Source organism: Calidris pugnax, unplaced genomic scaffold, assembly GCF_001431845.1.
Source record: "Calidris pugnax isolate Ruff unplaced genomic scaffold, ASM143184v1 scaffold103, whole genome shotgun sequence".
NCBI lineage: Eukaryota > Metazoa > Chordata > Aves > Charadriiformes > Scolopacidae > Calidris > Calidris pugnax.
The window spans coordinates 3,929,875-3,947,406 of NW_015090990.1; the positions used below are offsets into that span (position 1 = coordinate 3,929,875).

At 39.5% G+C, this 17,532-nt stretch overlaps 1 protein-coding gene across 1 annotated transcript in view; it reads right to left on the bottom strand.

Annotated features, from left to right (window-relative positions):
- Window positions 1–3,584: 3,584 nt before the first annotated feature.
- Window positions 3,585–17,532, bottom strand: part of PLA2R1 (phospholipase A2 receptor 1) — a 38,319-nt gene continuing 24,371 nt past the window's right edge. Inside the window, exons 19-29 of the mRNA XM_014954686.1 lie at window positions 16,444–16,586; window positions 15,475–15,592; window positions 14,464–14,594; window positions 13,759–13,903; window positions 10,842–11,080; window positions 10,148–10,316; window positions 8,649–8,789; window positions 8,100–8,216; window positions 7,500–7,676; window positions 6,758–6,787; window positions 3,585–6,535 (exon numbers count right to left, since the gene is read on the bottom strand). Of these exons, the coding sequence (XP_014810172.1) occupies window positions 6,321–6,535; window positions 6,758–6,787; window positions 7,500–7,676; window positions 8,100–8,216; window positions 8,649–8,789; window positions 10,148–10,316; window positions 10,842–11,080; window positions 13,759–13,903; window positions 14,464–14,594; window positions 15,475–15,592; window positions 16,444–16,586 (1,625 nt within the window). The 3' untranslated portion in view covers window positions 3,585–6,320. The remainder of the gene's footprint in view (window positions 6,536–6,757; window positions 6,788–7,499; window positions 7,677–8,099; window positions 8,217–8,648; window positions 8,790–10,147; window positions 10,317–10,841; window positions 11,081–13,758; window positions 13,904–14,463; window positions 14,595–15,474; window positions 15,593–16,443; window positions 16,587–17,532) is intronic.

A 17,532-nucleotide genomic window follows, 5' to 3' on the forward strand; every position in this document is an offset into this window, starting at 1 on the left:
ATAATAGGTAAGCCTGCTGGCATGAGGAGAAACTTCCCAAAAGAAACTAGTACAGATAAAGCAAATTATGTGTAACCTGCACTAGGACCACAACAAATGAAGCATTACATGACTTAGAATATGCTTATACTTTATATTAAAAGTTTTGGTACTCCAGCTCATTGGCAATGTCCAATGTTAGTGTTTCTGCTTGCATACCTGAATGAACCTGGAAGCATCAAGCTCTGGGATGGAGTCCCAAATCCAGCGTCAGTCAAGCCACGCGGCCCAAAGCTGCTGATGAGATAGAGTCTGTCTTTTATCAGCTGGGTGCAAACTTGCTTTTGGTTTCCAGCAAGGGCTTTCCTGGGGCTTCTCACCTACAACGCACACAAAGTTTATGGCAGGAAGAAGTCAAAGCAGATTTAATCAGGTTGTGACTGGGTTCAAAGGCCTAAGATCATGTGTTAGACCAAATGACCGGAACAAATAGCTTCAACAAGAAGAACATACTTGATGGGATAATTTTTGGTATTCACTAAAAAACTGAAAGAAAAAGTACAAAGTATCTTTTGTACAGCATAAATGGGAATTTTTAATTTCTTAAGATGAACATCCATCTATAAGAATCTGAAAAGAAAGAGGTGTTTTGATTGTTCCAATGTATGGTCTGAGTCATTGACCCTGCTTTTGCATTCTACCAGTCAACCCAATGGTGCTGGATAGCCTTCAAGCACCCAGTGATTGCCACCATGAGCTGCAGGCTGGCCACCTCCATGGAAAGCAGATTGTTAGTTACACCTTCATGTGCATGATTCAGAGAAAGTGTCTTCCCTATTCCTGTGCTAGCATGCAGAGGAGAGTAACTTTTAGCCCACTGTGTGTTTCAAGATTTATCTTGTATGTACAAGCTTTGCTGTTCTCACTGAAACTGTATTTTGAAGTGTTTATCTCTGAGAACCACAGTGGAGGTTTAGTCTGTAGGCTGAGGTTAAGAAAAGAGTAGGTTTTGTTTCAATAGCAACAAGCCAATGAACAAAAATAAGCATCAGAAATAAAGGAAATGGTAGTAGAAGCATTTTTGCTATTATCTAGCTGTGCACTTTTGGAAATGACTGCAGTTGAGAATCACTATAGTGGTAAATTACCCTGGCGTTACTCACAATCACGGCAGCAGGCTGGGTCTAGTGCCCTTCCTTAGACAACTGCAGTTCCTTCCTCACAGGAGGACTGGGGAAGTCTAGAAGAGCTGCAGTACAAGGTAACAAGGTTATAAAATCTAAGGTTTTGAAGAGAAGTTTTATTACAAAACAATTCTCAATGGCCTTTTTATGGTTAAGTTTCTAAGATCAGAATCCAGATCACAGTCATCCTGCATAAAGATAATGGATATAGAAAGGGATCGGCAACTCTTACGCTCTAAGTAACTTAGAAAATAAATTGAGAGGAGAAAATAAATCTGCCTTCAACAGTGCTGTGGAATGATTACTTATGCGATGGATATCTAAAATGTCTAATAATTTTCGCTTCTATGTCTTCTTTTCCCCATGTAAATTAGTAAGTAAATGCCTGCATTGATACAGTCAAGAAAGAAAATATTTAAACAAATCCATTTATGGTAAAAAGACCTGGCTGGAGCATTTTCAGTCAATTACCTTTCCATCAAAGGGATCGGAACCAAAACATACCACAAAGATACGTTTACTTATTTATTTAATACTCAGGAACCCAAGTGGATTTTCCCATCACTCACTAAACAAAAGAAAATCCCAACGTAAGGACCAAGGACCAAGAAAAACCAACGTAAGGACTTGCATTATCCCATTCCAAGCATTTCAATGCATCCTATTAAAGTTGTTGAGAATGAACACTGAGACTTAGAAAGCTGTCTTAACACAGCTTCGGAATGCTGTGGCCATGCCTAAGACCTGCCACTGATATTTGCAGTCCTGTGACTTGAGAGTTTTGTGGCTCATTTAATTTAACTTCTAAAGGATCTGGAGCAGATCCCTCTGATTTTTATTCTTGCACAGCCCAGTTTTGTCAGTTTTGTGTCTATCACTACCATCTACTGGCCAAACCGAGACACTGTTTCCAAGCACCAAGATCGACCTGAATTCATACCATCTCTGAACCTCCTAATGCCTGCGAATTCGCTCCTGATGGTTACTTACACGATGGCTGCATCGCATTGTAAGAAATCAGCACTGCAGGGCTTTAAAATCAACATTCCACTGATTACCAAAGGAAATATTATTATAGCTCAAGAGAAGCTTTTTTTTTTTTTTTTTTTCAAAGCTGAGGATTTAGAGCCTAGCTGCTGAATGTGTGCAATTTAGCTTTTAACCAAAAAATTCTGCTTATATACAAATGCCCTAGAGGAAGGGTATGCCATGGATTTCATTACAGTGGGTTTATTATTAAAAGAGACTGAGGATGCCTGTTACTACGCTGAGGGAGGGGCAAAATGATGAAAGAAGAAAGTAGGGAGTGAAATTAAATGGGAATTTGAGCGATGGTGCCCTGGGAACCAGAGCTGGTCAAGTCTCACAGGGTGTGCAGAAACCTACTTTTTCCCTACACTCCCTCCAGACTGTACTGCGCAGATTTAAAGCAGCCCCACAGCTGGAAAGGGCTTTGCTTAGGAGTTATGTTGCCCACTTCCAGCCCTGTGCCTGGTCACACTGGACATCTCCAGCATCTGTATGTTCCCATTGGAGACCCCTGTCCAGCTGGGATGCGGCAGCTGCATCAGGTACCTCTTTTCCCTCAGACAAATGCTGCAAGGACTGCTAAAGGAACCAGGAGGTAAATTTTCTCCTGGAATGGAGTCTGCAAAAATAAGCACATGGATTTTTTTCCAAACCCTAGTATCTGGTAGACAAGGTTTATCACATGTTGACCTGCGTGTACCTATCTCTGGTGGGGATACCCTTCTATCCCCCAAGCAAGGGAGTGGTATGAAAACATCTAACACTCCCCCCTTCAGTAAACGCATTCAAAGAAGCTGGCATGGCAGAGGAAAGCGCAACATTCATTTGCCAGCTCAGGCTCTGGGGAATCCAGTTCTTGGACATGAGAAGCACTTGGGTGCTACCTGTGGAAGCTACTGTGCTGCAGTCCATGTATCTCCATCTTGTTTGTGGCAGAAACAAATGGGCTGCCACACAACACAGCCTCCACAGTTCAGCAGGAAAATTCCTCCAGCCCATCACTCATCCCTGGTGGCTCCAGCTCCCAGGGCTGCAGGGAATGGGCAGCAGGCTGGGAGAATATCTGCATCAGCACCATGCTCCCATCCATCATCCTTACGCATGGTGCTGTGGCTCCTTCCTCCCCCAGCACCTCCTGCACATCTTCGTTCCCCCTCCTGGAGCATCTTCGTTCATGTCCTGGGAAACACTGGGGCCACCACGTGTGTGGAGACATCTGCAGTGCCCAGGTCTAGGTCCAGCCACGTAGCCAGAGAGGCAGCTGGTGCACGCTGTCCCTCTCCTACCCAGAATGACCCAGCGTGAAGCCCGGGGACTTCTGTTACAAGGCCCTAAAGCCTGGCAGCCAATTAAAGCTGGGGAAAGATCCAAGAAAAGTTAGAGCACAGAAAATTATTATTCACGCTTTAATCTTCCAGTTGAAATAATACAGTGAATCTCACTTCCAGTATCATCAAAGGCAGCAGTAAAAACATAGTCACCACATACTCTGATCAGGAACAGTATAGGAGACCTCTGATTAAGGGAAAACAAACGAAAGCCATGGGTAACAAAATCCAGAGTGAAGACTAGAAAGCAATCATTGATTACATTTTGAGTGAATAATACCTGCAATTAAAAAAGCTAAATGATGAAAGATTTTAAAATAAATATTTGAGGGAATATCTTTTCCCTTAAAACCACTTCAAAGTAGGAAGAAAACACTGCTTAAACTATTTTTCCCTTAATGCAAGATCATCTACATCACAGTTGATGTTAATTAACGATCCCTATTTAGAGGTTAGGGTTATTTGTTACAGCGCTGCCCTTCACACATATTTAAATGATTACAACATATCTCAAGGAAAATTGATAAAATGCCTATGTCAAGTTTTGTGAAAAAAATATATACCTTCATTAACCACATCAAATCTGACCAGAGTCTGCATAACTAGTAATGGCATTGCAGCCTGATAAATACATGTCCTCAGAGATGACAGAGCTTACTCCTGCAAACAAAAGCCATCCTGAGAGCCATTCTGCACGCTGTGCTGTAAGAAAGCAGCATCTACGCCCTTGTCAGTGAATGTGACAAAGGGTATTTGTTGGTTTAAGTTCCTCCAACTGTAGTTTAAATAGTTGAAATTCTCAGGGGGAAGGGAGAGATGGTCCCAACCTTTTTTTCTTCTTTTCTTTTGGCAGTAAAGAAGCTATCACAGTTCACATATATGAACAGCAGATTATCTGGCAAATATACTCAAAAGTTGCAGTCCACAAACTTCACACAAAATCAGTCCCATTGATAAATCTAGAGGACTAAAACCAAACTTCTACAACATTACTCATGACTAGTGTATGGGGTCAAACCATTAGATAAAACATACACAGAAAAGCTATTTATACTTTAGATGATGGAAAAATCTCAGATTAAGAATTTGTGATAGGTACACCCATAAAACTTCTCAAAAACAGTAAGTTGAAAATGATACTAGGATCAAAACAGTCTGCAGCCTCTTTGACAACATTTTTAAATGGTTCTGTAAACCAGCACTGAAATATTCTATGTACTAAATGATTTTTAAAAATAGCCCTGTACATAATTATGACATGAACAAGCAATTTTTATTTCTAGACTTGGCCATGTGAAATCTAACTAAAAGGCAGTCATACATTCCTGTGCATGTGCACAAACACTGTGTCAAAACATTTCTGTTGGCCTTAGCTGCTTGCTTAATTCTGAGGAACGCACCTCCATCTTAGGGCTCTTGCGAAATTGTTAGAATGAGTCATCTTAAAACAAACAAACCAACAAACCCAACAATAAATGCAGCTCTTTGCAGCAGCTTTTAGAGATGACTGAAGGCACAGTAAATCCATTCTGAAGTAACTTTTCATGACTAACCATTTGTTTTTCCACAGTGCAATAAAAACAAAAAATAAAATCCCTGAAAACCTTCCAGGTATTTTCAGAGAGGTGGGTGGAGGACAGGTTTAGGGTGGCAGGAGTCCCACGGAGAAAGTGTTGCTCTCCTGGGCCGCTGTAACTGAGGTAGTGAAGAGGCCTGAGCTGGGTCCTACACAACCATCAGCCTAGAGACCAGCTGGTCTGCACAATTTATCTCCTTCATTAGCACCTTAGTACGAACACTGAAAGTGAAAAGTGTCCTTCTGAGGGCCTGCTACAAAGGGGTATAGGACTATAGCACCCTTTGGGAGCAGCAACGTGGCTCCCTCACCTATCGTCCTCAGCTTTTGAGAGCAGGGTCTCAGAAGAGCATACATGAATACTGCTTGCAGAAATACTGTAGGTGAACAGTAAAGCAATTTATTACTACAATTATAACAGGGTTTTTTTTCTTCAAACAGATATTGCCCAAAAATGTCTTTAAAAGAAGGATGCGATTCCATTTCTGAAATAACCTAGGTGAGAGATCAGATTGTTAAATCTTTAGCAGGACGCTGGACATACTTCAAATGAATATATTAACTTCAGGATGACAAAGCCCATACGCCATTATATCTCTAGACTAATTCATTTTATAACATGAACTAGGCATCACAGGCAAAACCACTAAAACTCTGGCGCTCCCAAGTCAAAAGTGACTTCATCTCTCTGCAAGCTTGGAAATCCACCTGGCAAGAATCCACTGTCTGGAAAGTAACTGTTCCTTTTGCAGAAGGCATGGCTGTTAAGAAAAAAAAATCTACCCCATTATCCTTGGAATATGTTTCAGAGTTCTGAAATTCAAGGCTAAATTTTAGTAATGGCTCACAAGCAGATTCTGCGACGCATAAAAACAAAACACAAAAGCCCAAAAGTTCCCAAAGGAAAAAGTTGCATGAAAAATGCCCGCGGCTCTGGGGCCTCAGACACAACTGCTCCACGCCAGCGGCTGGAGGTTTATGCTGTGGGAGGATTTTCAGTTCCTGGCTTGTCCCAAAGGAGCCGTGGTTCTGACTTGCACTCTCACCTCATCCTGCCACAAAGCAAAAGCTCTCCAAGGTGGGGAGCCCCTACGGTGTTCACACCGATGGCTGCGAGGGTTTCTCTGGTTATGGGCACCTGGAAAGACTCCCAGGAATGAGAAAACCACTGTGTGAAACTCCATGACGTACAGAAGACGTGACCGCTTGCTGCTGCTGACCAAGTTAATTGTCACTTCTCTCAAAATCAGAAATGAGGATGCTTTCTTCCAAAGCAGGAACGTCAGCGTTAATCTGCGGCAAATAGGCATTTCTGACCCACAGTATCCTGCGGAAGAGTTGGTTATTCTGTTTGTACAGGCACCACAGAAAAAGGGAAATGGCAGCCAGCATCACCAATGTCACAAGAACAGCCAGAGCTACGAGCCCGTGGTATGATGCTGAAAGGGAAGGACAGAAATAGTTATTAAGCCAATATACCTATAATTACAGATAATTTTAAATATAAACGTATAGATGTTTTATGGAAAACATATTATTACTCCTTGAATGTCACTCATTTTAAATTACAGGTTGAGCAGTGAAATGTTACCTTACAAAACATCAGCTCAAAATGTATTATTCCTTATTAAAAAAATTAAGAAAGAACAGAAGCAACTTACCTTTTTCAGAGGGTTCTGTTGCATTGATATCTGAAAGAGAATCCAGAACTGTCATAAAATTACCCACAGAGCTAACAAAAGTTACTATATATACTCAGTGTAAAACTGATACTGAGAAGACAATCTATCTAAAACCGTAAGAGAGCAGGCTGTTCTTTGTTTAATTTGACTCAGATGAATGGGATTTCCAAGTGGCCAAATTAAACATGACCTAATCTGTTATCTAAAAATCGCTTAAATTTGGCGGAATATATTAACTGACATCTGTGCAAGGATGAGCAGCCATATTTATCCACTTTTTAAAGCAGAAATGCATGAGCAGAACCGTGGAGTGGTCGATTAATCATTAATCAGATTAATGCCCAACGGTGACCTGGGCACTTTGGGTGGGCTCTGGAAACCCTTCAGCTCTCACAGACCCATGTTCCTACAGCTGTGGTGCCCATGCCTCTCCCCCACGCTGTGCCTGCCCATCCTACAGGCTCTGTGGAGCTCAGCCTGATGCTCAGCACATGATCACCCACACAACAGAAAGTCCACCGCAGTCAGCAACAACGCAACAGCTGCCCAGGTTCCTCAAAAGGAGGTTACCCTGGCTGGTTGGGTTTTTTACAGCTATTTTTTCTAATATCAAGGGACAGAATTATTTAAATGAAAACTAAGAGGAAGTAAGCAAGCAACAAGGACCATGTAAAGCAATGGTTATAAGGACACAACTGCTTTCTTTAATGGAAGCACATACCTGCATCCATTTTACATATAAATCCCTTTTTTTCTCTGCATGGGGATAATTTCCAGACTCCATCTGTAGTCCTCAGGCTGATACAGGAATTCCCTTTGAGATGCTCAAATTCAGGCTCCCTGATGCCCCAGTTAGAATAATTTAAGGGAGAACCATCAAACCAGGAGACTGTCTCATCTAAGGGCAGAAATTACAAATACATAGTATTTTGATAAATATTTCAGTTATAGTTGGACTTACCCTCACATGAAAAAAAATACTGCCAAGATTTTATCTGTTTGGGACTCTATTACTTTTTTTCGTCGTTGTTTTGAAGCACTTAAAAACATCCTATGTAGTTGACATAGAAGAAAGACTGTAGTGCTTCTTTAAGAAGAAAACAAAGGTGTTGATGTACACACATACATATTGAGTAGTCAGAAAACTAATAAGTAATGATTACAGAAAGCTTGACTGGTTTTACTACATCAGCAAAAAAGCAGCAAAAAAAAAAATAATCTCAAAAGATAATAGTGTTTTGGAAGATGGTGACACCAGCATTAAAATAACCAAAACCCAAACCAGCTTCTTACATGCAGTTCTCTTCCACCCAAAACTTACTGTCTGTAACAAGCAGGATGTTCAACCAAACCATTTGCACAGAATAACCAAAACCACGCAATTCTTCCAAAATGAAGGCATTTTCTTCTTCATCTTGAATAGTTAGAAGATTTGATCCTACAGATTAAACACAGAACAAATTTTCAAACAATCCACACCATTAAAACATAACACTGCGTTTCAAAAGGTTAATATTACAGGCCTTATTTGAAAAGCTTGAAAAGTCTGGTTATACATTGTAAGTTCTTAAATTTGCAATTAATGTGAAAATGCTTAGACTGATATAAAACTGTTCTCACATTATTGTAAAACAAGTTTGAAGGAGGAAAAATTCATTTTATGTGTTATTCCAGAAATCAATATTTTCTCGTGGAAAGGAACATTTTTTCGATCTCTTGTTCCCTCCAGTTTCATAGTTGGCTTATGAGCTGCGCTATCATTATCTTGAACCAGAGAAAACACGTGCCCTGATCTCTGTCATTTCAGAAAATACGTGGGTTCTTTTAAGATATCACAATGAAATTCTGCAGCAACAAAATAACCACTTACCTTGATTTCTGCAGACTTCATATGCAGTATCAAAACTTGTGCCCTGCAGAACTGTGGAAAAGCTGTAGCAACTGCTTTTGAATTTGATCCAGGGAACAGTTTTTTCTGAACATAAGCCTTTATAGGCAGGGAGTTTCTTTTCTGTGATAGAAATAACAGCACAGCTTTATTGGCACAACAACATACACATTAATATAACATTCCACACGCTGTTTTGGAGTAACGCTAATAAGCACGCTATTGCGTTATGCCTCTATTTTTCAAAGTGGAAATCTAGTGGTTGCATATATTTGTATTAAAAGAGTAAGGCTGGTTTTATTTCTGATCAAACCCGTTGCAAGAGCAGCATCAGGACAATCTAACCAGTACCGACGCGCAGAGGGAGTTGTGAGCAGACTCCGGGCACGTCGTCAGAGCCCCGGGGGCTGCCCAGTGTCTCCCAGAGGGCTGGGGATTTCCAAGGGCTGCGGCGTTTCTCCCCACTGAGCCGCAAAGAGGACAGCTGCCAAATACCATCGGGCAGAGGAAAGTTTCCAGCCTCTCCAGCCTGCAACGTGCCGCGGCAAAGAGTCCCAGACTCTGACTCAGGGCGACTCTACAAGCTCGCTTGGCGATACCCAGCATCACCTTTTTGGCAGTGCTGCAGATTCAGCTACGTTACCTACGGTCTCACATGCCTCCTGCTTTGCTACAAAACGCATTTTGTAAAACTGAAGTAAACTTTAGGCTATATAAGATTGCGTAACTTGACAAATTAGAAAACTAGTCAGCTTCAAAACAACAAAAAACCATACTAAAGAATCATTTTGGTCTTAAAGAAGTCCAAAATGGCTTTCTTCTCAACAGATCCAAAAGCTATAATAAGCTGTAGGCAAACCCCTGGTGATCAATACCACCGCATAGGAACTATTTTGAGAACTGGATGCTGCCAAAGACTCTGCAGTCCTGGACTGAATGGAGATCCAGACCTGAATTCTGGATTCAAATGAAGTCCAGATAATTGACAGAACATTGCAGGAAACACAATATATTTTAGGATACAGGAAAATATCTTTATGAAGAAGTCTGCAAAATCTTTTCTGTGCAATCAGCGAAGATGCGACTGTAATTTTTCACTTTGGTCTAAATGCTTCCCTTCTCCCATCCCACAGTTAATTGCAGCAAATGGAATTTATTTCCATTCGAGCTAGGTTATTAGCAATCATCATTTTTCAGCATTCACCTAAGAGACAGGGTAAGTAATTTTACTGTTTCTTTTCTATTATGAAGGTTCTCTTCCCATTCTCCTATGGACCAGACCTGATGGCCAATATTTTATGGGGAAAAAATGGTTATGCAAATAGGAGATACAGCAAGGAAATGCCAGCAATATACTTCAGTTTTAAATAACACTATCATCATTGCTTAACCTCTAATTAATTTCCTTTCACATACTTCCACTGTCAAGACACACATTTGCAGCTGCAAAGATTTAATATAAAATTTCACTCTTGACTTACTAGATGGCACGTGGCAAACTGCTCCTTGCAGAACTCGCTCACAGTTAGCACTCCTCCAGTGCCCCGAAGTATCAATGTAAACGCAGCTGCCAAAGGCCTGGGACTCGTCATCTTCCCAGAAGGTAAACAAAGACCTAGTCCCATCCGACCATTCAAAGTTAAGCCCATTCTGCCAAAACAAATTTTAAATTATCTTTCTGATATGCTTTAGCACTATAAAAGCTCATCTTCTTCTGGTGGCATCTACACCAGATGTTACAGAACGTCTGACGTCTCCGAAGGCTGGATAGATCCAGAAGGATCTACAAAAGGCAGATCCAAGTATCCTCCCAACTCACTTCTGGGAGACCACAAACTACATCTAACCTGCTGTTTTCAGCAGGTGGTTATTTGGACCATTGCGCAACTACACATGAAACAACATCATTTCAATGTTGACACTACAAGAGATTTTCTGTGTGTTTTTAAATGTTTTCTGTGGCTTTTAGTTATCATTAATTATTGCACCAAACGAGCTCTCATTAGATTTATATATTGCATTGCAAAGAAATGGTTAGGGCTCAAGCTTTCCCAGGTTTCATTTCCAGATGCAAACTTCCCTGTGACTTCAAAAGAACGGCACAGCTCATTGCCTTGTTACTGGAAAAAACTCCTTTGCAGCATCATGTTCATAGGCAGGGAGCCCAGTACGTACATCCGAAGTGAACAGCCCGATCCAGTGGTTGAATCCCAGCCGGTTCACGATGACCGTGAGGAAAGCCTGGTGGTACTGGTTGGTAATGCTGACCAACTCCGCCCCGTTTGCCATGCAGGTTTTTAAAGCTGAAGACCACGTAAAATTCCCACGTATTAGCTTATATGTTCTGTTTCCATATTCTAAAGTATCTGGCACAGGGTACATGTCCGATGCATTGATGACATGTCTGGATGTGTCTGTTATAAACAGAAAGAAAGGATTTATTTATTTTTCACAACAGACGGCTCGCACATAGCAGAACAGCTCCTAAAACATCAGAACCATCCTTAAAAACAAATCTAAAACTTACAAACTTCTTGGCTTCAGGAAGGTGCTGTGAACTTCAAAAAGAAAAAGAGGATGGCTACTAGAACAGTATCTAAAATTCCATCACAGCACAAAACATCACAGGGGTTTATGAGTTCAATGCATAACCCAAAAAAAAAAAAAAAAAAAACCCTGGATGGAGTTAGTTCCATTGACTGGCTCCTTGGTCAGTAAGAAATCACCTGGTATCTGGGCATATCCCAAGGGACTGGCTGCAGAGTGCTCTTACCCTAGATACCTTGCATGTAATTTACATTACCTCTTTTTTCACCCGTTATTTTTAATAATTTCCATGATCAGTTTACAGCAGAAAGCCTGGCCTCACAAATACTTGTTCTTGCACAACCGAGAGGATGACAAACTGTGGTTCATGACACAAGTAAGTGCTTGGGAATTTCTTAAGCTCATCTTTATTACCCATGAGCCAATGTAGGGAAGATTGGAGTACTGACACTTAAAGAGAAATCCTCTATGCATGGAGACTTAAATCTCTTTTTGATGATAAACTAACACAGCAATGTCCAAAAAAAAAATGAAAGAAAGAATCAGACTTCTTAGTTTTAAGAAATAAAGAGAATCTCCCATGACAAAAAAACAAACAAACAAACAAAAAACAGGAGACAGAGACCATTCTGCTCCAGCCCTGACTGCAATGCTGCTGTGCTGACTTTTCTACAGGAGGCAAATGCCTTAGCTAATGTGTATGAATGCCCACAATACAGTTTAAACAGGACTATAAAAATAAAGCAATGCCTCAGTTTTAATCCTGTTTGTCAGTTTGGATTAATTACTTCTGTCTGTAAAGCTGCTCTGTGATTACAAATGAAGTGGTTGCTTTGCTACGAGGTGGAGTGTTTTTAGACTTGGTTCCCTTTATGACTAATGGAAGAGGAGTGTTAACAGGCATCTTAAAATAGTAAACTGATTTATTATTTGTCATTCACAAATAATTTAAAATTAGAAATTTCTAAGCAAGAAGAAGTTCTGTTCTTGAGCTAACTGAAGCACTCTATTTTTTTCCAGCTGTCAGTCTGTGGCACTGCCTAAAGCAAGAAAAGGCAGGCAATGCAGTAAAACGCTGACACAATCCTAACTCCAGCATCACTAAGAGATCAGAGCCCAGTTCAGATCTCCTGCTGGTTTATTTCACTTTAGTCTCCTACAGAAAATAACTCAAAAAAGGGGAGACGGGATGCAGACGAGGTGGCAGAAGCAAAGCACCAGGAATTGACCACATCTGTCTGGACATTTGAGCAAATCTAGCAGTTCACTACCACCAGCAAGAGGCTGCCTTGCTTCACCTTTCTTCCCTTCGTGGGGAGGCTCCTGAGCACCCATCACAGCCCCAACACCACCCAGCACCCTGCAGCCTGGCCGCCCCAAGGCACCAAGTTTTCTTTCCTGCCTTTTAATGCCTTCTCCATCTGTCTGAAGCAGCAGCAAGGGGTTAAAATACAAACATTCGGGAGGTAAATGAAACAAACCAGCAGGAAAACGCATTTATTTATTTTTTCTACACTACATGCAGGATTACTCCAGCAATGCCCGCAACTGCAGTCCATAATAAATGATGTCAAATACAGCTACGGTTTGCTAGAGCCACATGTGAGCACTGCCCAAAGCTTGTATTTGTTTATTCTACTTCTCGACTTGCTCTCCCTCACCCCCGAGGCAGCCAGCAAGAGAGCCTTGTCTCTTTAGACCCAGGCCTTAACTGAGAGGTGATATATAAAGTCGAGCCATCTAAAACCACCCCCACCGTAGTGCAGGACCCAAGGACACTCCTTACAGGTCTCGGATTGCAGCCCTCCCTTTGCTTTAGGGTTAATAATTTGCTGCTGGTCTATTTTGGTACCAAGCTCTGGCAGGTTGTTGCAGCCCGGGGACGGGCTCCGAAGCCACCCGAGTGCCCTGTGGAGGGACGCCAGCGGCTCCCGAGCCAACAGGCAACGCTACGGAATGTGGCTTGAGGAAACCAAACAATGTGTGCTCCCTGCAAAAGCTCCGTGCTTCTGGCAAGTCAGCTTTATGGGGACAGAATTAAAGGGTGAAAACAAAAGCCAAACTACTGATTTGATTGGCCAGTCGGTCTGCACTGCTCACAGAAATACATTTTCTAGAGCCTATTCTGATTTAAAATTGCAAGTCCCACCCCCTAAAATTTATATTTTTTTTAATCATATTTTTATCAAAATTACCCTGTTTTGCTTTTTGTAATTTCTGCTGTTACTCTGATTGCAACAGCAGAAAACATGAAATTTAATCTCTATTCCTGAATCTTAGATATGCAACAGAAAGCTCAAAGTTAGGAAGAAAATGAAGTAGCAAAATATTTTTTCATAAATTACTTCTACATCACACCATTGATTTATTAAATACTGTAGAGCTAGTCTGTCTAAATGTCAGAGTAGAACTATCTGAGAAATCTTTTCTGTTCCTGGCTTTACAGATACCTCTAACGAGATGCTTCCAGATGAGAATAAAGTCAGATGAATTCAATATAGAAATATAGAAAAGAGAACAGAAGCAAAGCAAAAGAAAACCTTACCCTGAGTCTTCTGGCAGATAAACCCATAATTTTTCTGACAGTTTTCTAAGTACCATTTTCCCGTAAAATGAAAATTAGGGTTATTTGATACCAATGTACATAGTGGAAGTTGTTCTTGAAAGTTTGCACTGTTATAACGCTGTCTCTGCAATCAACACAGAACCTTGTATTAATTAAAAAAAGACACTGTGTAAAAACAATGCATAAGAATGATTACATTAAATTTAGAAGAACAATTATCTGAAAGTCACTTTTATAAATAATTAGGTAGAAAAATGAACACTTCTATAAATACAATTTGAAACAATAAAAATGTCACAAGTTTTCACTGAACAAACTAAAATGCTGAGCCCAATATGGACTAACGTAGTGTAAAACAATATATTAAAATATGAAATTCATAACCTTATTCCTAAACTTTGCTCAGACCCAGCATATGACACTCACCCTATAATTCAAACTTTGGTGCTTGAAAGCAATTGCAAGAGAATGTGACTACAGACACAAATAACATAAATAACTCTCTCAATAGTGCCTTTTTTCCTACCTGTAGTTATGCCTATAAATCTGTGCCCACAGTTGTTTGAAGTTGCAAAAATTAAGAGAAGACTAAGTTGCTGGAACAAGCAACTGTTTTTGTGGTAGTCATTATTTTTATGGATAAAACATCTTCCCAGTGTCCTCAACCCCCCTGGAAAGACTCACATCCACTACTTCAACTGGAGACCAGTTGGAATACACTGGAGGCTTTTCACTCATCCATTTTTCGTAATCGTCACTCTGGAAACCTATCCAAACACTAGTTTTCCGTCCAAATAGATTCATTGTTATGAAAGCTAGAAAAATGAAACAGGAATAAAATATAAATAACTGGTAACCCCTTAGGGACAGATGAAGTCTCTTCCACCATACTAAAGCAGTGAAAAATTAAATTACTAATCAATGTCATTACATAGCTACTAGAAAGTAAGACCATGAGCTGCATTTCAGTGTGACCTAACTATAAATTCAGTTAAACTGATCAGCTTCAGTTGGGTCAGGATCTAGCCCATTAATTAACAAGTTTTCAAGCAGCTTTAACACCTGAAGTATTAGTTCAGGGTACTGTCCCACTGAAAAAGCTTTTTTCAGTTTTAGTTGGAAGTAAGATTTCATTGGCTGTCTTCACTGCAGAGATTCCTCCCACCTCCAAAATAAGTGTTTTTACAAATGTATGAAACTCAACCACAGATTATTATGAATATGGACTATAAATGTTTACAAATGTGCTGGCATTTATTTCTCTGACAGTTCCAGCCTAGTGGTATGCTTATGCGGTATACTATAGTTCAGATTTTAAGTACTATTAATGGATAAAAATTAAATTGCTTTTATAACAATGTGGTGCTGCGTTCATAAATTAGAAATTTTACATAGCAAATTTTTAAATGGGTATTCCATAATGTTTTTTGTATTTCTAATCCTTGGTAATAAGCATAAAAGAACTTATAATTTCTCCTCAAAACGTAATTGTCATATAGCTCAGTAGATATTTGAATCTTTACATTTTAGGAAATAGGGAAAGAGAAACACTAATTTGTTTAAAGCGGTGAAACCATGAGTAGGATCTGAGGGATCCTTTTTCCTAAATCTGTATCCAAGACAAAACTTTACTACAGCATCCTACCTAATGAAGATGAAATTTTATTTATTTAACAATATTTTCAAGTACTCTACCTTGTTCCAGTTCATCTTCAAGGGAAGCGAGTGACGCATCATAGCTACTGCAGAACTCTTGTGCAGAATACCAGGTTCTCAGATGCTCTGGATCCTTTGGAATTTGTATCAAAAAACACTGTTTAAAAAAAAAAAAAAAAAAAAAAAAAAAAAAAAAAAAAAAAAAAAAAAAAAAAAAAAAAAAAAAAAAAAAAGCTTGTTTTATCTTCAGTTTAAAAACCATTTATCAATCACTAAGAGTTATCACTAAAATATTTCACATGCTGTTACTGAAAACTAAGTATTTCATTAGTTTCTGTCCTGCAACAGGCTTCTCCAACATGCTTGGTCTCAGTGTTCAGCCGCAATCAGGCTTGGATTCAAATCAGTTGTTTAAAGACAAACACAATCTGGGTTAAATTTATTCTGGTAGTCCCTGTAGTTTAGCACCAGGATAAATCCAGCCACCTCAATGCATGCTGCTATTATGGAATGTATGTATTTCAGAGAAGCCTGATGAAATCATTGCCTTTCAACCTTCAATTGCAAATAGACTTTGGTTTATAATTATCTTTGATGAGCCCTATTTGAAACAGCATCTTTTGGAGGATGGCAGCAGTTTGGGACTATTTAGCACAACCAGGGGTCAGAGATCTGTTTTGAGACCATAAAAGACTCTTGGAATTGTCATAAGTGGAAAAGAGAGGATGGAACAGGCTTTTTACAGCAAGAGCACAAATACACTTAGATAGCTTTTGCATATATGAGTATTCATCTCCTTCAACTAAAGTAAAATTTTTGACGTCTAATTAAGACAACTTCTGTGTGCAAAGCTACTTAATAGCTGTAAACCTGTCAGTAGTTATAAACCTAAAGGCTCTGCTTTCAAAAAGTAAGAAATCTTCAAATATAAAATAATCCTTAAGAAATCCAATTTCTGTCATAAGTGCAGAATGCATTTTGAATTATCAAACAGAAAAAATGTTTTACTTTGAATCCAAAGTGCAACCAGCCTTTGGGACATATTCCTTGTTGGTTTTGGTCTTTTGGAATCTCTTTCTCTATTTTCCATGCAAATTTACGCTTACAAATACAAGGAAGAGAGACAGTACAGTTTTCATCACCCCAGAGTCCTGTGTAAAAAGAAAAAAATCACAGTTCAACGTTGGCTTAAGAATCAGAAAGGGTTTTTTCTTAGCTAGCTTAGATATTGTTAAGAAGTGAATCCTTTAGTCATTAAGTAAAACAAGATTCTGCATCAAATATATTTGGACGTACCATATTGCAGTGGATTTGATCATCCATGGGACTCATACTTTTATTCCCACTTCTATTTTATTAAGTGAAAGCAATTCCTCTACACTGAGTCACATAACATATGCCTCTATCATCATGTCTATAAAAAAATACTCATTATGCAAAAAAAAAATAAAAAATAGGAAAGGTATAGAAATGATGCCTTCCAGATAAAATAGTTTGACTTCCTTACATTGAAAATTGTTGGCAAGATCCAAGTACTGACATAAACTGCTGACCTGCTGAATACACGCTGACCTGAAAATACATTTTTCAGTGGAACAGAGTACACTCAACAACTTGACCAGCTCCCATCTGCTGGCCAGCTGATGGGGGAAGGTGGGTGTCCCTTCCTTTTATCTGATACTAACTATAGTAACATAAAACTCAAGCATTGAAAAGTCATGAATCAAAACCCTGAGATTATGTGTGGATAAAAAGAAATTTTTTAAAATTTTTAAAAATTTTAGCTTTTTTTTTTTTTTTTAAGTCACAAATCCAAAGCTGGGTATTTTTTCTTTTCACGGAACCTGACATGTTTACTTTATCATATGAGTTGCAGATCTTCAGAAAACAGAGACTGAGAGATGACAGAAATCACTGGAACAGTAGCAATGTAATTTTTTTTTTATTACTCAAGCAAAGTATAGAGCTATGTGATGGTGGTATAAAGGCTAGCACCAAAACCATGGTATCCAAAAATCTCTCACCAGATTGGCTACGGGAGCAAAAGCAAGCTAGAAACCTGAGTATATAAAGTTGTGTGCTGACAGAAAAACAGTT